Source organism: Amaranthus tricolor, chromosome 5 (genome assembly GCF_026212465.1).
Source record: "Amaranthus tricolor cultivar Red isolate AtriRed21 chromosome 5, ASM2621246v1, whole genome shotgun sequence".
NCBI lineage: Eukaryota > Viridiplantae > Streptophyta > Magnoliopsida > Caryophyllales > Amaranthaceae > Amaranthus > Amaranthus tricolor.
In genome coordinates, this window is record NC_080051.1 from 16,937,838 (window position 1) to 16,960,892 (window position 23,055).

The 23,055-nt window shown below is 34.8% G+C and overlaps 2 protein-coding genes and 1 non-coding gene across 6 annotated transcripts; 1 reads left to right on the plus strand and 2 right to left on the minus strand.

The window, feature by feature from the left end:
• The first annotated feature begins 8,559 nt into the window (after positions 1-8,559).
• LOC130814284 (uncharacterized) lies at positions 8,560-14,333 on the plus strand. Of its 4 annotated transcripts, XM_057680385.1 has the most exons (5): positions 8,567-9,068; positions 10,059-10,162; positions 11,899-12,028; positions 12,134-12,239; positions 14,314-14,333. In XM_057680385.1, the coding sequence occupies exons 1-5, from the start codon at positions 8,964-8,966 to the stop codon at positions 14,316-14,318; spliced, it is 450 nt and encodes a 149-aa protein (XP_057536368.1). In that variant the 5' UTR covers positions 8,567-8,963; the 3' UTR covers positions 14,319-14,333. The 4 variants fall into 4 exon arrangements, with proteins under 4 accessions (XP_057536369.1, XP_057536368.1, XP_057536370.1 ...); XM_057680386.1 differs by lacking the exons at positions 12,134-12,239; positions 14,314-14,333 and adding an exon at positions 12,307-12,689 and having other exon boundaries at positions 8,560-9,068; XM_057680387.1 differs by lacking the exon at positions 14,314-14,333 and having other exon boundaries at positions 12,163-12,689.
• Positions 14,334-14,467: 134 nt separating this feature from the next.
• TRNAG-UCC (transfer RNA glycine (anticodon UCC)) lies at positions 14,468-14,539 on the minus strand. Its single transcript has one exon. It is a non-coding gene; the product is annotated as a tRNA-Gly (tRNA).
• Positions 14,540-16,978: 2,439 nt separating this feature from the next.
• Positions 16,979-19,038, minus strand: LOC130814285 (xyloglucan galactosyltransferase KATAMARI1 homolog). Its single transcript, XM_057680388.1, has one exon. It carries the CDS (start codon positions 19,036-19,038, stop codon positions 17,008-17,010), a length of 2,031 nt encoding a protein of 676 aa, XP_057536371.1. The 3' UTR covers positions 16,979-17,007.
• Between the last annotated feature and the right edge of the window lie 4,017 nt (positions 19,039-23,055).

Here is a 23,055-nt window from a genome sequence, read left to right on the forward strand (position 1 = left end):
TTTAAGAAACAATCTTAGTTAGCAACGGTGGTTTAACTTAACGAATGAACTATGTAATTTGATATGGATTCGTTGAACATGAATGAAATTGTGTTGAATTTTTGAGAGCATTTTCCCTATTTGAATATGATTGTCTGTTTGTTTTTGATTAAATTCATACTGCATTTTAGGCGAAATGATTCATTGCCGAAAACACTGAGTACTTAACATCATTTTATTCATAATAAACGTGTGATAATACGATAAAAATATATAAATCTACATATATATTACAAATTATACACAAAAGTCCAAATGTTACAAATATTGAATATGTACAAATGTTCAATATATACAAAATGTCACTAATGTTCAATATGTACAAACAGTATACTAATGTTAATCCTCCTCCTGTACCCTGTCTAACTGTGACGGTTTACGACGCCTCCTACGATAGTAAGAGGTCGTCGCATGACGCTCGGGTAGGGGAGGTGATTGATAATGTGATGATCCAGCCCCCTGTGAGGACCCGGCACCATAGTCGGGGCACGTTAAGTCTACCTCCTCAAGATGAACGTCGGCATGACGAGGAGATAACCCCTGCTCGTCCATAGTGGTGTCGGGCACAGCGACTTCTGGAATGAAGTGCTGAAACTGTGTCCCTAGGAGTATGCCTTGGGCAATCTCCCGTACATGCTCCTCTTGGGTGGAGCTGATGACAGATGCAATGCCCTGTGCCTACATTAAGACTGAAGTATTAATGAAATGTATAACATGTAAGTTCTATGGATAATAATCAATGTTGAAGAATACTTACAAAGTGTGTCATCGTCGATGCTGTGGGAGCATACTGGGCTGCCGCAATGATACCTCGTGGTGTCATCCATCGACAAGTGATGGAGAGGAACCACAGCATGTAATCCGCCGAAGTAGGTGCGCCTACAACCTCGATCGGCGCACCTTGGGCCAGCAGCTCCAGCCTGTGATCCCAACGAGCTATATGGCGCTAGTTGATATCCAACCAGTTCTTGGGCTCCCGACCTTGCGTGAACTGTGATACCACGTCCCACACTCCTCATCGGTTGCCCAATGAGAATGTGCTCCCACACCCAAAGCTATGAATTACAGATATAAGTAAGTAAATGAAACACAAAAACAAATTAAGAAATAAAGCGTTAACGTGTAAAGTTAGTATTACCTGCAGAATAATCAGGGGCCCAACGATCTCCTTCACGTTCTTCCGTGAAGCTTCACACATTCTTCTATACAGATAAGCTAGGGCTGCGGAACTCCAGCTGTAACCGGAGATGACCTCTCATGGCGCATCAAGCAATGTCAAGTACAAAAGTTGTACCCTGTTGCCAGTCTTGTCGGAGAACAAGACAGCACCAATCAGATATGAGAGATACGCTTCAACGGTAGCCTCATCAGCACCTTCAGGGAGGTGCGAGAAGTTCTGCGCAAGCCATGTTACGCGTAACGCACTCCCTTTGGCTACCTCTACGGGAGGTCGAACTCCTAATAATCTATGGACTTTATCTTGCCAACTTTCGAGTTGGCGTCCAACGGTGCAGACGGCATGTCCCTCGATGGGAAGCCGTGTAAGCACAGCTACGTCAAGTAAAGACAGTAATTTCACCTAGAGGTAGGTGGAAAGTATGTGTCTCTTGGCGCCACCGCTCGACTAAAGCCGTGACTAGCGCCTGATTGACTCTTCCATAAGCGATGAGGTGGAAGTCGTACAACCTCGCTCGCTGAAGGTAGGGGATGATCCGTGCGTCAATGGCCCACGGAGCAGATTCGGGATGCCTGGTGTATATGGTCTCCACGTCGGACACCTAAACGCAAAGATTATATTAGCATAAAGTTATAAAGGCATGTACATTCAAAATACTAAGTTCACTAACCTGGACATCCCATAGTACACTGCTCCTGTGATCCGCCTGCATCGTCAGTACACTAGGGTCTCGAGAGCCTGGAGCTGCTGGATCCATCTCTACTGCAATTCAACAGTAACTAAGTTGTAGTTATAATTATACGTAAAAAGACTTAAGAAATACTCAAATTGTTTACTTATGCTATTTATTTGTTTCATAGTCTTTATGTTTATATACTCAAAAACAGATACTGTTTAGCTTGACGTGCAAGTTCTAGTGTTGTGACCTTCACTACCACACCGTCAACAAGCGTTGCGTCTCCTTGATCCTTCGTCCATCTCGTTCGTGATCCTCCTTGACTTAGGTCTTCCTAGTCCACGAATGTGATCTGGATCGTGTATCACCTCAACACCGGTGTATTGAGGCCATAACCTCTTATCAATCAACGGCATGAATATGGATTCATATGTATTCACATAGCTCTGGGTAATGTAGCAAGAGTCGACAAAACGCTCATACGATAAGTGTCTTTTAATACAGACGACAAGAACATGATAACAAGCTAAGTGATATATGGAGGGTTTGTTACAAGTGCATTTCATCTCTCTCAAGTCCACACTTTGTATTTTACCACCCTTGGCGGATCCTTTATTACCACGTCCAGTCTTAACTTGAAAAAGGCCTCGTTTGTAATCAAATGCGACGATCTCATGGAAGTTTGCCTTCTCAGTGTTACGGGAGATAATTCTTGTGGCGTGTGAAGTGTACTTACTTCCCCCAATTAGCCATGCATTTGCATTCTCGCGTCTTTAAACAAAATAATCATTAAGACGGTAGAAGGTGAACTCCACAAGAGTAGTTATAAGCAAGAAATGTACACCCTTCATCACGTTATTGAATACTTCGGCTAAGTTAGTATTAGTAACACCATACCTATACCCGCCATCATGACATATTGACCATTTACACATATCACCAACTTGATCAATCCAAAAAAGAGCTTCTCGATTAGCAACACCAATAGCCTTCAATCCCTCGATGACCTTATGTGGTTGTCTTTGCTCTGCAGTCTTACCATACATCTTCTTCAACTTCACATTACTCATTTGACGGTTGAAGTTACTTAACAAATGCCGCAAGCAAAACCTATGATGGGCATTCGGAGGTTGCCATTTGGGCTCCTCCATGGTTGCTAGAATGCCCGCATGTCTATCGGAAATAACACATAAACCTGGACTATCATCAAATGCTTACGAACACACGCAATAAACCAAGACCACGCGGCTATGCATTCTTTCTCTACCAAAGCAAAGGCAAGCGGGAAGATTTCCTTGTTCCCATCTTGAGCAATCGCAGTTAACAACGTATGGCGATACTTACCATACAAATGTGTTCCGTCAATGACAATAAGGGGTTTGCAATACTTGAACCCTCAATACTAGTGCATAAGGTGAAGGAGCAATGATTGCTGGAATGTTGCCTAAGCTCATGTCATTAGCTAGAGCCTCCTCCTCAACACCCACATCGTCCTCAAAAGGAGCTTCAACGAATTCATTACTCCCACTATTAACATCACCCCAAGGCTCATTTGTATCTTTTAAGTTAAAAGTATCATCATTTGAGACTTGAATTTGAAGTTGATTGGGTTCATTAGAAGGAGAAGAGGAAGATGGCATAATGGGATTTTGGGTTTCTTGGGTAGGTAAGGGCGTATGAGAAGAGCAGAAGAAGTTACATTGGAATGCATTTGTTTCTACAACATTGACATCTTGATTCCCTAGGGGTACCTCTTCTACATATAACTCTAAAGAAGGAATAGAGGTAGACTTTGAGTACTCCCACATTGCATCTATAGCCTCCTCATCCTCAACCGGAAAAGCTAACAATTCTCCACTCATATTGTACTTAAAACTTACATTAACAGTACTTCTTGTAGTGTCAATGCCAATCTTAGAGCATATAAGATGTTTAAATTCATTCAAATCCATGTTTGAGTTGCATGCAAACAGTTTATGTCTTCCCCCAACATACTTAACATTGCTACTACTTGACCGAATTGAACCATTCCAAAAACATACAACAGTCACACGAAATGAAGCCATTTCTACAACAATACGTACAAAATCAACATCACCATCAAGTTCATAAATATATACATATATAACAACATTGATTGAATTTAGGTTTTACATTCAAACATTCTTTAAATTAAACTCAAATTTAGGGTTTGCATTCAAACATTCTCTACATTAAACTCAAACATCTTCTACATTAAATTCATGAACAAACAACCTCATTATGAAGATCATGGCAAATAACAAGTACATTCGACATATTCATAGAGTTTAAGTGTAAATGACCACTATAAATGACATACATTTTAAAATCAACAACAAATAAAAAATTTATAATAAAAAGGTACCTCAATAAGCTGTAGATCAACAAGAAGTAGTAAATTGCAAGTTTATGAACCTACATTTATGTGAAAGTTGATTAAGAATTTGTAAACCCTAATTTTTCGAAAAAAGAAAATAAATACAAAAAACTAGTACCTTAAGTGAATGTAGGAAGATGACAGAACTAATTAGTAGTAAAAACTTGGAATTTGATGAGATTATTTGAAGGATTGAAGTTGATTTTTAATGGTGGAAAGAAGAGGGAGATCTCGTAGGTTGAATTAGGAAGTAAACTGAAATGAGGAAGAAGGAGAACTGGAAAATTTAACTCGCATTAAGTCGCTGTTAGTAACAGCGACATATGAGTTGACCAGTCAACTCCTTAAGTCGCTGTTACTAACAGCGACTTGACCCTTGACTTATTTTTTGACCATTTGCTTTAATTCGTTGTTAGTAAAAGCGAGTTTACACCAAGCCTAGGTTTGGAGGTAAGGACGCTTATTTTGGGAATAAAGTTTGAACGAAGCTTGTTTTTTGAATAAAGTTGTTAAATAATCCTATTTTTTTCAAATTTTCTTTTTTTCACACAAGTAAACTTTGGAAAAAACTTGATCTGAAACCCAAAAAAAAAAAAAACTGTATTGAAATCCGAAAATTTTGATCTGAATCCAATAATTGACTGAACTTGAGAAACTTGTTAATAACGAGTTAGACAGGTCAGGATTGGGTTAGATTTATTGGATTGTACAGCTGTTAAAAAAGTATAAAACTTCTCCATTTAGGTGTACAAACAAAAAAAAACAACTAATGTTTTTTTAATTTAACATGTTCTTTACTTTCAACTCTTAATATTTAAATTTTGTATTATGTTTGAGTCATCCGGATATCTTTACTTGTTAATGTTTCTTTATGTTGAATTATTATTATTTGATTGTCTAAAAATTGTGTTGCTACTTTACCATGATTTAGTAGGCGCTATAGTAAATAATTTTTTCGAAAAAAAGATAATCTATTTTTAAATTCGAAAATAATTAAATCCCACAAAAAAAGTTGACCAAAGAAAAAATTAAAATGGTAACTTGTTGGGTTAATATGAAACCGCTTGAAATCCAAAGTGATCCGACCTGAAACTGACTTGATCCGAAACTAACCTGACTCAAAAATGACCCAACCGAAACTGTACCAACCGTTTTTCAAGATCTATTCACAAGTAGCTTGGACCCAAAAAAATATATATAACTATATCGAATATGGCTTGACAATGCAAGAAAATTTACATCTCAAACTTTTAAAAAATTTATTATATTTTAATTGGAATAAACATAGAACATACGCTGACTCGCGTTCATACTCAAAATGGTATAGTTGAATCATTAATTAAAAGGTTGTCATCAATTAAAGGACCATTTAAATGAAATCAAAATTATCATCATCTGCTTGGGGTCATGCAATAGTATATGCATTATCATTTATAATATTGATACAAAATGCTTATGAGAAATATTTAACGCAACAATTGGTGCATGGTCGAGAACCAAATATTTTTGGATGTGCTATATATATGCCTATTGCACTACCTGAACGCACAAAAATGGGTCCACAAAGACGAATGGAGACTTATATTGGATTGGAATGCCCATCAATCATAATATTATCTTGAACAAATGGCTGGCGATATATTTAATGCTAGGTTTATCAATTGTCATTTTAACGAGACAATATTGCTGACCTTAAGGGGAGAGAAAGTGGACCCAATCATAAAAGAAGTGGAACTCATATGGAATGCAATGCAATTGGCAATATATGATCCAATAATGAATGCATCTGAATAAGAAATTAGAAAAAAAAGTCATAATCAATACATTGATCAATTGCCTGATGCATTTGTAGATACAAAGCAAGTGACAAAATCATATATTCATGCAACTCTTATTCTTGCACAAATTGAAATCCTTATGGATAACAAGGCCACTGGAAATTATATATTGCACGTTGAAAGTATGAAAAACCACTTGGTTTAAAAAATTTAATACAAAGAAATCCAAAAGGTTGAGTGAAACCACAAAAGATGTGATTAGTATTGTTTCTCCAATAAGTTGTCACGAAAACCTATTGAAAATGAAAAACATAGAAAAGGAGAAAATAACGATAAAAACACAAATACAGGAAAGCTTTAATGAATTGTGTTTCAACTAATAAATATAGTTATGACATATTTGCCCATTCAATTGCCATTGATATGACACTTGATTTAAATGATGTGTAAAAAAAACAATAGAAGAATGTTGTTGTAAAAACGATTGGCCAATACTAAAAGATATAATTCAAACAGAACTAAAGTCACTTAAAAAAATGGAAAATCTTTGGACAAATTAGCTAAACACCAAATGGTGTGAAATCAATCAACTATAAATGAGTATTTGTATGAATAAGGAATGAGAATAATAATGTTGTTAGATATAAAGCAAGACTCGTGGCACAAGACAACATATTCTCTAGTAGTTGACGCAACTACACTAACATTTCTGTTAAGTTTAACTATCTCCAATATGTTACAAATGCGACTTATGGATGTCAAGACTACACATTTATACGTTAAACTTGATACATACATCTTTATAAAAGTCCCTAAAGGAAAAAAATTACCAGAATATCACAAACTACGAGAAATATTCTCTATAAAGCTTAAAAGGTCACTTTATGGGTTAAAATAATCTGAAATAATGGATAATCCAATTAGTCAATATCTCATTAAAGGAGGATGTCAAATCATTCCTTCTGTATTTATTAAACAAATTCTATCAAGATTTTTATAATTGCAATTTATATTAATGATTTAAATAATCATTGAAATTCCAAATGAGCTTGAGTGTAAAATATTTGATAAACAAATATGAAATGAGAGAGCTTGAAAAAAAAAATTTTATTTTAGATTACAGATAGAATACTTAAATAGCGGAATCTTTGTCTACAAGTCTAACTATACTGAAAAGGTCTTGATACAATTTTATATGGACAAAGCTCATCCACTAAGCTCTCCAATGATGATGTCATTAAATGTGAAAGATGCTCTGTTTTAACCTTGTGAAGAGAATGAAGAAGTTCTTGGCCCTAGAGTGTCATTCTTAAGTACAATTAGTGGTTTGATGTATTTAGTAATCTAACCATTAACACAAGACTCAGTATCACTTTCTCTGTAAATCTATTAGCAAGATATAATAACCCACCAACAAAGATATATTGGAATGGGATAAAACATTTTTTATGTTACCTTCAAGGAACCATAAAACTTGAATTGTATCATTAATCAAAGAAAGATACCACTCTTATGGGATATGTAGATGCTGGATACTTATCCAATTCACAAAAGACCAAATCACAAATGGAAACCTATTCACATATGGAGGTAAATGCAATATTTTTGAAATCCATAAAACAAACCTTGATTACTACATCATTAAATAATGCATAATTGATTATCCTTTACAAAGTGAGTAGAGAATGTGTATCAGTCATTGGTCATATTCAAGAAGGATGTGGAATGAGTGCAATTACTAACTCTGTAACTATAATTTATGAAGACAACACTTCTTAAATTGCACAAGTTAGTTAAGGTTTCATAAAAGGAGATAGAACTAAATATTTACTCCAAAACTTGTCTTCACACATGACCTTCATAAAGAATGAAATATCTTATGTTCAACAAATTCAATCAAGCTAAAATCTTGTAGACATATTCATAATATCGATATTATACACATCAAGGATGATTTTACCTTGCTCTTGTTTATGGGTTATTTTGTAGTTATTTCAGGTGTTACGTAGGCAAAAAGGTTAACTTTCATGTGTTTAAGGCATTGGCACGCATAAAAAAAATCAAGAACCAAATATTAGTCTTTCTTCTTCCTTCACAAAAATATCGCAAAATTTAGAGACGATTATATGAATATCGAATTCTTCCATGAAAGCATCCATGGTGTTTCTACTGATAATATAAAAAAAATGTTAATGATGTTTATTAATAATATGAAACTTTTATTTTTAAAGATTAATGCAATAATTACATGAGTGGTTTTCAAGAGGAGAGATTAATGATCATTGAAATATGAAAAGTGTCTTGATAAAGGAGCTCTGCTAGTTACTGAGTTATAATGCTCTTTAAAATTTTTTTTATTACATTATTAATGAAATCAGCATTAAGGATTTGGGCTTAAGGACCGTCTCTCATAGAGACAGTTTCTCAAGAATAGTAACGGTGAAAAATGTAAATAATATAAATAAGTTGGGTACTAATACCACATGAGAGCGACGGAGGGTGTACTTCTACCAGTCTACCAATCTTCCCTTTCCTCTCCCTTTTACTTGCTATCTTGCATTATTGTCGCAATTCCAGATTTTTCAATTCCATTACAGATCAATTGTCTTACTCTTTTCATTAGCTGACCTAACCACGTGGGTTCCTCATCCAGTTTTGTTTATTCTAATAAAACTCTTTCAAGAAGTAAATTTAGATCTTCATTACCATTGATTATATTCAGTCACTTTCAGATCCAACCTTAACCCACCACTAATTTGTTCCTTAATTCATCTTTTGATCCTACGGTTTTGACCCTCTTGCTCAAAACCCTATTAAACCTTCATTCTTTGAGGTTTAATTGGGCAAAAACCCTAATAGTTCTGGGTTTTAAGTTGCAAGATTTAGTATTTAAAGATGAAGGATAAGAAAAATGCAAAATTGAACAATCAGCATCAGAATGGTCATTCCGCTTCTTTTAAATTGGGTAAACTGTTTGATCCTGATGTTACTTGGGAAAAGGTAAACTTCTCTTCTCTACCTTTCTTTTTAACCTTGGTTTGCAAGTTATGTCATAAATTTGGTAGAATCAAGTAGTTATTTATGTTGGATATCAATAATTGAGGCTTAGATGGGGCGATTTCTGTATTGCTTGTGGCTATGTTACTTGGATTAGGAAACCCTTATTATGTACTCCCTTCTCTTATTTTTATGTTGGTTTTTACAAATATTTGATCTAAGCTTAAAACTTTGACAATTAATATAGAGAATACTATGAATTATGCTATAAAAGCATTGCCGGGGGTGTTTGTTTAGAGAGACATAAAAGATGAGACTTGGGTTTAAAACTTTTTCGATCCCAAGTCTCTTCTATGTTTGGGGGGATAAGGAGGTGAGGTGAGAGTGCGAAAATTTTGATGAAAAGTCCCAAGTTAACAAACAAACACCCGCCTTATGAAGCTAACTTGATTGATGAGCTAATTGAAGTTTCTATTCTTTCTTAATTGGGGAATTATTGATTTTTTGCTCAACAATAAATGGAACTGTTGCTGAGTGACTCTTTGACCGCGCTCTTGGGTATGGGTATGAGTTGCCGCCTTCCTCCCCTCCCCAAACCTTGTTCATACTTTTCTATGAGTGGGATACACCGGGTATGATGATGATGAATAAATGGAACCGTTGGAGCTTAAAACCAAAATATTCTTTGATCTCTTGAAGTTTATTATGAAAATCAGTCTTAACTGGTTTTTTTGTTGTCGCTTCGGACCTTCATTTAATTGAATAAATTGGAACTAATGGTTTTTTAACTAGATTGAGTGAAATGATCTGAATGTAGTGCCTCATGTTTTGAAAATTTCATGGGTTATCCATGGTTTCAAGTGACAAATGGTATTGAATACTTAAATGAAGCCATTGTTACATTTTCAAACTCTTTCAGATTATCAATAAGAAATTGGTTGGAGGTGATTCCTTTTCCCAAGTGTTGATGATTGAGTTTTAAATGTTTACCAGGATCAACTAAGTGATGTTCTGCATTGGACTCGACAAGTGGTGGCGTTAGTATGTGGCTTGATTTGGGGTGCAATTCCTTTGGTTGGAGGCATTTGGCTCATACTGTAAGTTCTTTTAGAAATGCCTTCCCCTGTACATGTTTGCTCTATTTTGTTCATTATTGTACTAGATTCTCAGTGAGGTAAATGTGTTCAACTTTACCTTAAATCATTTGTCTAGGAGTTCTCTTCTTGTCACTGCATTTGCCACTCTAAATTCTTTATTCTATATGGTTATTATTGCCATTTAAGAATATGAAATCTCGTTGTAGCATGTATTGTAGGAATGAGTATTCCCTATGCTCATATATTTTGAATGGAATCCCTCTTATAGTTGTTTCTATGAGTACCCATTTTAATGATGGGAAACCGATTTTGTATAGTTGTCATTTGCCCATATCATATATCTGGATAGGAAAGTTGTGGAAATTTGTCGATGTATTGAATCATTGTTGGGTTTGAACAACTGGTCCAAGTTTCAGCATGAGGATTCTAATTTATGAATCTTGGTTTTAGATTTAGCAAATGAGGATCAAACCATATCTTCTAGATCTCCTTTTAATTCCATTAAATGTAGGTCGATCATATATTTTCTCATTGTTCTACAAGTCAGATTTCTTTTCCTAGTTAGTTCATTGAATTCCATTTCATTGTTGTGAACTGAAAAAGACTGATTGCATTTGCTACGGCGCTGTATTTCTTGATATGAATTCTTTAACTTGGAATTAGTAACTGAGCAGCTTCTGACGACATTGCCAAGGTATGGAGAATTGAACTTTGTATACTAAAGCATCATCGTCATCATCATCATCATACCAAGTGTATCTCGCTTATAGAAAACTATGATCAGGGTATGGGGAAGGAAGAACGTCTGTAGCTCATACCCATAGAGGGAAGTGTGGTCAAAAAGTCCCTCGGCTCGAGAAAGGTCTTCAAAGAGAGAGAAACCTGCAAATAGAATAAATAGAATACTAACTAATAACAAAAAATAAAGATAAAAGTAAAGAAGAAGGTAAAGAGTGATAATTAAAGGCAATGAACAAAAACAAACGATGGGTAAAAGGGACGAGTTTAGTAATCTAAGACGTGAATAAGGCGCTGCCAACTGCCCCTATCCCTGGTCAGGTCCTTGGAGAGATGAAGTTCATGCATGTCACTTTTAATCTGTTCCTCTCACGTTCTTTTAGGTCTTTCTCGACTTCTCATGGCCTCCACTATGATGCATTCGATCCTTCTTTCTGGGGCGTCATGTGTTTTTCTCTGCACATGTCCAAACCATCTCAACCTGTTTTCCTACATCCTGGTTTCTTATCCTATCCATCATAGTATTACCACACATCCACCTCAGCATACGCTTCTCAGTTACTTTCATCCTCTGTTTGAAAACCTTCTTTACGGGCCAACAGTTTGTCCTATATAACAACGCCGGCCTAATTGCATCGCGTTATTGCTATAAAATCTTGGATGTTAGAAACAATTCTTATACAACAGGCCTCATTTCTTTTTCAACTCCTAAATAATAGGTCATTTCTGAAATTGGTAAACTGAACTTTTAACTTTCCGCTCTTGCCTTTAATATTTTACTTGACAAACAAATAAAGTAAGTAATTTGGAGTGGCAAATGTGTAAACTTTTAAATGATAAAAATTTAGTTTTTATTTTTACCCTAAAATGGAGCCGATTTTTTATTAGAGAGGAGAGTAAGAGTCTTCTTGCTTGTTTAATTATTATGTTTTGTTCAGTTTCCTATCTCTGGTGAATGGTAATTGATTTCTCCATGCTTTGCTTTGTTACTATCACAGATTTATGGCACTTTCGACCGCTATAGTGTATGGCTATTACGCATTGATACTGAAGATTGACGAAGAAGAATATGGTGGTCATGGAGCTCTTCTCCAAGAAGGACTATTTGCATCAATGACACTCTTTTTGGTATGCTCTTTTTCTTCCTTAACATCACATTAATTTTTTAACATTTTTACCGGGTTCTTTTTTAATGCCTTGCTCTCTCCTTGGAGGGAGCATGGGTATGATCAGTTTGCTACCCAGCTACTCTCCTCCCCCAGGACCTTGACTTGTGCGGGATACTGGGTTGATGACTCGGACTCGGACTCAGACTCTGACTCAGACTCTTTTTTTAATGGTATACACCAAATTCTTTTTGTTTCTTGCACTGCTTAAAACCAAAATTTCCTTTGCTTTTGTTACAGCTTGCCTGGATTCTAGTTTACAGCTTGTTACACTTTTGATTGGCGCAGTAGCAAGAACTCTTTCGTGAAGCTAAAAATAGTAGCAATCATTATATGCTGTGAGATAAACCGATGAGTTGTGCGTTGAACTTCCTGATAAGTCATAAATCTCCCGAAAAAATTAGATGCTTTCCTTATTACCATTGTATTTCTGTGTTGAACTTCCTGATAAGTCATAAATCTCCCGAAAAAATTAGATGCTTTCCTTATTACCATTGTATTTCTTTTAGTTTTGTTCTTTTTCGCATTTTATTGTGAAGTACAAACACAACACATTAGCCTCGGATTCATTTGATATCAATTTTTTCACCACTTTAGTTCTACATGTTCTAATTATTGACAAATTTAGGCGTGTGTGTGTCTAGTTTGATATTTCTAGTTTTGTACATCTAGCCAATGCTTTAATATCAAAACATCTCCCTGTGACGGTAAACCCATCGCCTGCCAAGCTTTGAAATGGACTGCCGCAAAATGAGAAACGATGGTTAGTGCGATGCAATTTCAACACTTCCTCGGAAAATCATTATGCCCTAGGCGTAGTAGAGCTCGAGCTTATTATTGAAGATGAACCTTAGGATTGAGATAACAGTATCAGTATCATTCAAAAGGTTGTATACTGTTTCTCTAAACTCTAACCCCTTCTTCCAATGTTTAAGCAACCATTTTCAACTGCAATTCACAATGAAACCTATAATCATCATGAAAGTCTAGCGGCCAAGTACTTGGTAGTAGTCGTGCCAAAATCACTCCAGACTCCATTAAAACTACCTAAAACGAGTACTATATATAAATTTCCTTTTCCAAGTCCATGATTGACTATGAAACAACCTCTCTATTATTTTACGGGATGGGCCGGGTCGGGGCAATTCCTTTAATGGACGGGGTGGGGCGGGTCAAATTATTTTTAATTGCTGGTCATGCTGGGTCCAAAGTCCATTGGCCAGGCCGATCCGGCCAATTATGTAAAAAAATTAATTTTACTATCTAGAGTGTGCATTAAATTGGTACAGCTATTAATTTATTAATTTCTTAACAACTCTAATTTTAGTATAATTATTAGTATTGATTAATTTTATTATCTTGAGTGTGCATTGAATGCGCAGAGAGCCATTTGGAGGTAGTAGCCATGCCTCAATCCCCGCAACAGATATAAAACCCAAAAAAAGCAGTGGCATAACAGGCACCTCTGATTACTATAATTATTAGTATTATAATAATTATAGTAATAATTATTGTTAATATTATTGAATTAAACAAAAACCTATTGAAAAAAAGATCAGCTAGCTTATCTAGTTTATAATTTTACAAATGGTAATGGAGTTTATGTGTAGTATATCAGTATATGTCGATTCTTTAAAAGTTCACTCCGACTCGCTAATTTTTAAAATTGACCCTTCCTGATAAAAGCCTAGCCCTTTTAAAAAATTAGCAGGCTTATCCCTTCTAAGATGGGCTGGATCACGGACTTTTAACGGGCCCTGGCTCATTAAACTTCTACGGTATAAGTTATATTATGCTCACATACACGCTATGGCACCAAAGTCTCATTAGTGAGCTACCTTACTTGCTCAAGTATATTCCCTAATTAGCTACTTTCTTCCCTTACACAAATCTCCATTATAATTCCGTCAAGTTTTATATTCTCTTCTTTAAACAGGCTAGATGGTGAATGTAGCCCAAGATTGATAATGCATTTTTTATCGTCATTTATTACATACTTGTATAATTTGGTTCCAAAATATTTATACATCATAAACCTTCACTTAAACCTTAATTAGTGATTCTTAAATGAGGTTAATACCTCCCTTTCAGTTATTTTAACTCCAGAATAATGAGCTACTCAACATAAATGTCTAGTTAGTACTTGGTAATTAGGTTTACAGAATTAACAAATTTCATCAGCTTTCTAGATTACACTTATTCTTTAAACATAATGCTCCCGTGTCTTTTTGAATGAATTTGCTACAGCTTAAACTCGAAGATCAAAGTTAGAGGATTAGGGACATAGAAAGTTTTATCAGAAATTTTCTCTCCCATGGACGGTTTTAAAAAGACGAAATTCCCTTTGGTCTGGTGAGGATTGAAGCCAAAAGGAATGGCACGAAAAATCTACAAAATTATATGCGTCTGCCGGGAGTCGAACCCGGGTCTATTGCTTGGAAGGCAATTATCCTAACCGTTGGACTACAGACGCTGTCTATGTAATAGTTGATCCGTTGAGATGTTTATATTATAACTCTCTCAATGAAAACATCAATTATTGACTGCGAGCGTTTGTCTTTCAGTGAAGCATTTATGCTAGCCTTGCATGACAAAAAATAATAAATATAAATAAAATAAACTGATTTATGAAAGAATGACGAGAGAGAAGTTTGAGATAGAAACAATTTATTATCTTCTTCCTCGACCTAAACTTGTGTTCTCTTCGCTTTGACGGACGCCATAGATGAACACCATTGTTTTGATTTTGATTGTTTTGTTTTTGTGTTGCTGTTGTTGTTTGATCTTTTTTCATGTATTTTTTAATTAAATTTGTTGGAGAATTGAAAGTGTCTAGAATTACAAAGACAAACCCATATGATACTTAGTTTGCCACTGCTCATCACAATCTCTAATTGAGATGATAAGTTTTTATTTTAAAATTAAGCATTTTTATATTTAAAAGTAGATATTATAAGATACAAAAGTAGACGTTTTTATATCTAAGGAGGAAGTATGAGATGAAAAGTATTATAAGAACCAAAATAGGTGTTTTAACACATAAAATCGGTGTTACAAGTCATAAAAGCAAATGCTATAAGACTCAAAATAGGTGTTGTAAGTCTCAAAAAGTAGGTGTTTTTAATACTCTAAGTAGGTGTTTTAAAATTAAAGTAGGTGTTTTAAAAATAAAGTAGGTGTTATAAGTCGTAAAAGTAGATGTTGTAAGACCCAAAGTATGTGATTTAAGAACCAAAGTAGGTGTTTTAACACCCAAAGTTGGTTTTACAAGCCTAAAATTAGTTGTTGTATGATCCATAGTAGCGGAAATGCGAATGTTTCGATGGAAATAATTCAAAACGAAGACATAAAAAGGTTTTCATAGTTGCGAATATTGAGGAAAAGTGGAGGGAATGGTTCAAAATGGCTTGTGCATGTGCAAAAACCTTGGACTGAAGTATTAGCGAACAAACAAGAAATATAGAAAGTTATAGCTCTTGAGACTTAAAAAGTGGACAAGGAAGATTAAATATGACTTGTTGGACAGAAGTAGAAAAGAATATGAAAGATCTCGAGTTTCATATTTACAAATTAATATAGTAAAAATCAAAATGAATGGAGAAGATGCATCCATATGAACAACCATTGAAACTGATATATTTATTCATGTAGTCAACTTTAATCTTTTGAGATTAAGACTCTGACACGATTGTTGTTATTACGCATGTGATCATTTTATTGAATGATAGATAATTATTATCTAAATTTTACTAATAGCACCTAATATAATCCTACAAAAGAGGACATTTTAAAATCTAAACTTACCCCCTTAAAAGCATTTGCTTAGGTTACTAGAAAGAGGGGTTTCGCAATTGGCCATCAAGGCAGTAGCTTGCTAACAAAAAAACCTTAGGATAATAGATAAAGGGGTATGACCGTATGGGCGTATGGCCATCGTCTATCTAGGCAGTAACTTGCAAACAAAAAATGCAATGCAGTAGCTTCAGAACTTTGGAGTCTAAGTAATTATGCATACCAAATATATTTACTACTTTATTTACTTGGTGTTCAACTATAAATATTATTAGAGAAAACTCAACTTTACATTAACATTCACTAATTTAAATTTAAATTGAGAAAAAAAATCTTAAAATTTAATATTTAAATATCGAAAAATTTGGATAATCAAATTATTTAAATTGCAAATTTTGATAGTCCCTCCTATTCATCTTAAGTGTCTCATTTTCTTATTTAGTCAAGTCATCCTAAATGTCTCAATTCTATTTTGGGTTTGCTCACTTTATTAATTTACTCGTACTAAACTTAACCTTTTCACACCTTTACATCTACTAACCCTATTTTACCCCTATTAAAATTTAAAAACACTATACTTTTTTCTTTTACATGTAGTCTCATTTGACCACCTAAAAATTGGTGAAAAGTTAAATGGGACACATTAGGTGAATATGAGGGAGTATTTTGATATTCGGTTTTTACCCCTAATAATTTGTGTTGAAAAAAATGTCCAAATTTCGTACTTGTACTAGGGCCGACCTTGAGAATCGGGAGGTCCGGGAGAAAAAATTAATTATGGGCTCCTAATTAGTAAATATACAATTGTCTATTACAGGCCCCTAAATATTAAATGTCAAAGCATCATTTTTTCTAATTTTTTGGATGATTCGGCACAGATTCCTCTTGTCCCTTATGGAGTCGGCCCTGAGTTGTACTCATGTTGGATTGTTTAAAGATCCCACACCAATACTTAAAAAAGAAAAGGTATCAGTAAAAAAGCAAGTACAGTGCAAGATCATGCATAGTCTGAACAATTGCAATTTGCAATTCTGCAAATGAAATAGTTGAAAAAAACTGATCATCCATATATTTTCCATCACAAAAACTATCAAAAACAAAAAGCAATAAAAATGCTCCTCTTACCTTCCAAAACAGAGACATACTAACCTAAAAATTAGTAAAGTTTCTAGTATCAAAAGATCCAGAGAAGTAAGGATCCCATTCATGTTGTTCCTGCAAGTTCCCAACCCATCTATACTTCCATGCTTGCTTTTCATCATAACCAAAACTATCATCTTTCCCTTCTTTCATGTCTTCTTTAATCATCTTCACCCTCTCCACAACCCCCTTCACTGCGACGTCGAATGCATCTTCATAACTCTCTAATTTACACCTTGGATCACCATATATTATCTTAGGTATCAACTTTATAATTTCTTCCCTCATTTTCTCTATTTTTTGTTTAGGAATATTTTCTAAAACACTTTGTATGTTCTTTTTCCCATCCCTTACTTCATACATTGGGATGAAAACTGAGTATTTGGTAAACTCCTTAGGGAAATGCCATAAGTATTGAATGTAAGCTGAACCTGGATGAAAGAAAACGGGTATACAACCCGCAAGTATGGAGTCGAATGTGGATCTTCTTGTGTACGAGTCTCCTGGTGGTTGCAAACAGAAGATAGAATTTTGGAACATTTTCATCAATTCTGCTGGTTTATGGCACTTGTTCTTCCAGTTATTGCAATGAATCAACATACATTTGATTGAGTTTTCACATTGTTTGATCAACTGATTACGGATTGAGTCGGGTCTGTCGGGTCTTGGAGCTCCGGCAAAGGAAAACAGAGTCTTCCTGTCATGGTTTTTCATCCTGTTTTGCCATTGGAAGATTTCTGCATCATTTGCTGGGTGAAAATATGTTGGATATGGTATCCCAAAATCATTGCTATTCCAAGGAGATGATTCGATTACTAGACCCGTCATGTTTTTGGTTTCGGGTAAGTAAAAGAATTTGGTTCCCCAATCTGGGTCGTTTTTATTTGCGGATCTTCTAAAATCCCATGTAATTCTTCCTGCTATAAAGAAATGATCTCTTCCCCACCATTTCTTCCACTCGGGTTTCTTCTTTAGTAGCTTTACTAGCTCAAACCCACCCGAATCTCTTACTCCAGAATCCGTATTCCATAAATGTCGGGCCACATCAAGACCCGCATAGAATGGTACAAAGATAGCATCTGCCTTAGAAGAATCATCAGTCAAGCAATCATACTGTTTCATCCTGTTGTGAAAGATCACTTCTAATAAGAATTGGTTTGTTGCAAACCACCCATATTTGGAGAAAACCCCATCCACATTCAAAAGCTCGGGTCCTAGACCCGAATTCTTCACATACTGGCACATATCCATCCATAAGTCTAGATTTTTGCAATCTCTTAGTAAGTCCACATTGAACCTCCTAGGAAGGGTATGTACATAGATGTAACGTCCCAAACATGATTCCGGGTCAGATTTTCGGGTCGGTTTGCACACTCGAGGAGGTGGTGGTGGGGGTGGAGGGTGAGACGCATTGGCGACAACCTCCACTCCATTATTATTCAATGATGAATCTTTATTAAAATTGGTACTAACAACTTTTGGAATTGCTACATTCCTAGGAGGCTTTCTTCTTTTTGATTTCCCTCTTCTCTTTTTCTTCCTAGAATTTACGATCTTCTGAATAATCTCCTTTTTTGTTTCCTTAACAATTCTCGAATCTTTGATGGGTTGACGCCGATTAATCTTCACTTCAACCTTAACAGGTTGTTTATGATCATTTTTTTCCATAAGATCATTCAAATCTACATTCAAAATCTCATCAATCTCATCATATTCAATATCCCCTGTTTTTTCCTCTATATCCCCTGTTTTTTCCTCTGATTTTTCCTCTGTTTTGTCATGAACATTAAGAATATTACTAGTACCAGAAATCTCCCCACGATTAGTAAGAATGGGAATATCTTGATTATAATTTACAGAATATACATAAAATTTAGCTACAGATGCTACACTATCAATCAAAGATGAATAATTTAAGCAAATCAAAAGAGACCACATTGTAAACAAAAATATAATTAGCAACCAAAATTTGTTCTTACATAAAGCCATGCTTATTTTATGCACTTGTCCACGATGGGATCGTGTTCTTCGGTGTATCATTAAACTCTCCAAGATGGATCAGGATTTATAACTGTAATTGTAATATAGAAACATAAGGATTAGAATCATGTTTTAAAAAAAATTAAGAGGTATGAAGAATTTTGGTTTATGGGGAGGAATAATTTTGGAAGTTACATTAGTAATTTTGATCGATTTTCTTAAACACTTGGAGAGGAACAAATGAAAATGAGAATGTTGAGGCAAGAAGAGTGTTTTTTTGAGCAAAAATAGTGGATTTGAAGCTTAAAAGTTTCAATGTTTCGATCTAATTTGCTTAATTTAGATAATTTTAAGAAATTATACATAAATAATAAATTTGTAAGAAATTGTATTATTGTTTTTTCTTTTTTTTTTTTTTTTTTATTTTGGTTACAATGGTTATGTTTGTTTTCTATATAGTGTATGGAAAAAGTAGTGCATGGTTGCATGTTTGTAGATACCTATACAATTGCATAATTTGGTAAATATATCTTTTGTAGGAGTAATTAACTAATATATATAATAATGATATTAATTAGTGAGTCTAATAGGGTATGAATTGGTAATAAATAATATTTAAGCCTAGAAATGTGGATGTTTAAGGCTTAACCCTCAAAATCTAAATCTCAATTTATTAATAATATATTAATAGTAAGAATATTATGAGCATTATAAAAGCATAAATTAATTAGATATCTTCAAACAAAGGTAATTTTGATCAAATAATTATGTATGTAATCTTTTATTACATGTATGGAGATCAAGTGTTTGACTCTATGTAAAAAAAAAGTGTCACAAATATATAGATTTATATATTCAATTAATTTTGTTAAAATTCTTGACAAAAATAGATAATAAGTATTTGACATAAACAAATATCATACAATCATCATATCATCATGCAATATTATACAAATGTCGGAAAACTTTAAGTGTCATCCTCTAAGGAAACATAACAAATGAAAAAATATCATTGGTTAAAAAATGAATACATGACATATCGATAAATTTTTTATTTAGTAATAGTATGAATAAAATAAGTAAAAGAATAAATTAAAAAATATAACAATAATTATGGAAACAAATCATAAAAAATTATAAAAATGTTAGAAAGTTCCAAGCATCATCCTCTAAGGAAGCATGACAATTGAAAAATATCATTGGTTGAGAAATGTATGCATGACATATTAATTAATTTTTATTTAGTAATAGTATGACGAAAATAGTTAAATGATTAAATCAAATGTATAACAATAATTATGGAAATAAAAATTTAACTTATTCTTTTGTATTAGTGATGGGAAGTAAGATCAAAAGATTATTGAAATGTGTGCCAATATCGTTACGATGCTAAGAACAAACAACAACGAACAAAACAAAGTTTGACAATGTAACTAAAAAGGACACAAAGATTTAAGGAGGTTCACCCAATGATGGCTACGTCCTCCGTGGTGTGTAGTTTCTGTTTATATTATATCAAAAGAATACAAACAACACTTTTTAATGAAGAATTACAATTGAGAAAGAGATAACAAACAAAATGGCTATGTGTTTGGCTTAGGGGTTGTGTTTGATGTATTTGATGTGTGAGTATGAGAGCCCTATTTATAGTACTAGGTACATGAAGATGAATAGCTCAATTGAATACATAGTTAATATTGAGTAATGAATACTATGAAATAACTCTAAGGATTTGAAAGGTCGAAAACTATTGAGTAATGAATACTATGAAATAACTCTAAGGATTTGAAAGGTCGAAAACAAGCATCCCATGTATATCAGAGAATCCGCTCGACCGGATCAGAGAGCTCGCTCGGTCGAGCGGCTCGGTCGAGCGAGTATCAGCCAAAACTGGGGCATTCTGTCTGACCGCTCGACCTACCAAAATGACTCGCTCGGTCGAGCGGGTAGGTCGAGCGACCTTACTGCTTCCTCTGTCAGATTTTGATCGAGCATACAATAAATCAAACCCTTTCATTTTCTTCATTAATCTTCATTAACACCCATAATTCTTCATGAATACTCCACACATAATTACACCCATTTAGTTACCACCATCCAAGAGTCACACTCATGAATTCATTCCTTTAATGTGCACTCAAGTCACACACTACCATTCATAACAATCTCCACCTTGACTTGAGTTCACCCAAGTCAAAACATTCATCAATCCACTTCATAAAAACATACACACCTCAAAATGCCCAAGAGGGCATTATTTCAAGCAAGGAGCTAAACCTACCAAGTCAACACATAATTCAAACTTGGTAGAAGGTAATGACTTTGTCATCATGTCGGCCGGATTTTCCGTAGTGTCAATCTTCTTCAATAACACCCTTTTGTGCTCAACTTCATCTCGGATGAAATTATACTTAATATCAATGTGCTTGGACCTTCTATGAAATGTATTTTGATTTCTAGCCAAATGAATTGCACTTTGACTATCACAATGCACACTTACCTCACACACCTTATTGCACATTTCACCAACAAGACCTTTAAGCCAGTTTGCCTCTTTAAATGACTCGGCCACGGCTATGTACTCCGCTTCGGTTGTAGAGAGAGCAACCACATCTTGCAGCGATGATTGCCAACTTATCGCCGAACCACCCAAAGTAAACACGAACCCACTTGTGGACTTTCTATTATCTAGATCACCACCATAATCCGAGTCACAAAACCCGGTTAGCTTGCTTGCATTCTTCCCATACATGAGACAAACATTAGAAGTATCTTTCAAATACCTCAATAACCACTTTAGCGGCTCCCAATGTCCCTTTCCCGGATTAGACATATATCTACTCACCAAACTCACCGCATGAGCAATGTCGGGTCTAGAACATACCATAGCATACATAACGCTACCAACGGCACTAGTGTACGGAATTCTTACCATTTGCTCTTCTTCCGCCTTTGTTTGTGGACACAAATTCTTGGACAATTTGAAATGAGAAGCAAGAGGAGTAGACACACCTTTAGCATCATCCATAGAGAAACGTTGCACAACTTTCTCAATGTACTTCCTTTGACTAAGGTATAGGATACCCTTAGCCCGATCTCTCAAAATCTCCATCCCAAGAATCTTCTTGGCTTCACCAAGATCTTTCATATCAAATTCACTTGAGAGCAACTCTTTCAAGTTCTCCACCTTAAACAAAGAACTACATGCTACTAGCATGTCATCAACATATAAGAGCAAATATAATAAAGAACCATCTTCAAACTTCTTAAAATAGACACAACTATCATAAGAAGTTCTAATAAAATCATGTGAAATCATAAAGGAATCAAACCTTTTGTACCATTGCCTTGGAGATTGCTTCAACCCATACAATGACCTCTTCAATCTACACACATGATTCTTCTTACCGGCTACCTCAAAACCTTCCAGTTGCTTCATAAAGATTTCTTCTTCAAGCTCACCGTGAAGAAAAGACGTTTTTACATCCAATTGATGTAACTCCAAATCCTCCATCGCCACCAAAGCAAGCAATGCCCTTATAGAAGAGTGTTTCACCACCGGTGAGAAAACCTCATGAAAATCAACACCCTTAATTTGAGAGTATCCCTTTGCAACTACCCTTGCTTTGTAGATGGGAGGAATATCACTAGAAGGACCCTCCTTCCTCTTGAATATCCACTTGCACCCCACAATTTTCTTTTTCTTTGGTGCAACAACGATATCCCAAGTTCCATTCTTTGCAAGAGACTCCATCTCTTGCTTCATGGCAATCAACCACTTGCTTGAGTCATTTGAGGCCATAGCCTCCTTGTACGTACTTGGTTCATTTAACCCTTCGACTTCGCTATCAATGTTGAGAGCATAAACAACATAATCACATTCTTTGCCTAGTTGTGGACAAAGGAGGAGACCTTTGTTGAACATCATCATAATTTTCCTCATCATCAATATTAGAAGGTTGAACCTCCACTTGTGCATCATCATTTACATCATTATCAAAAGATTTTTCAACACTAGATACAAGCATGCTATTTTCATCAAAAACAACATCTCTAGAAACAATTATTTTCTTTGAT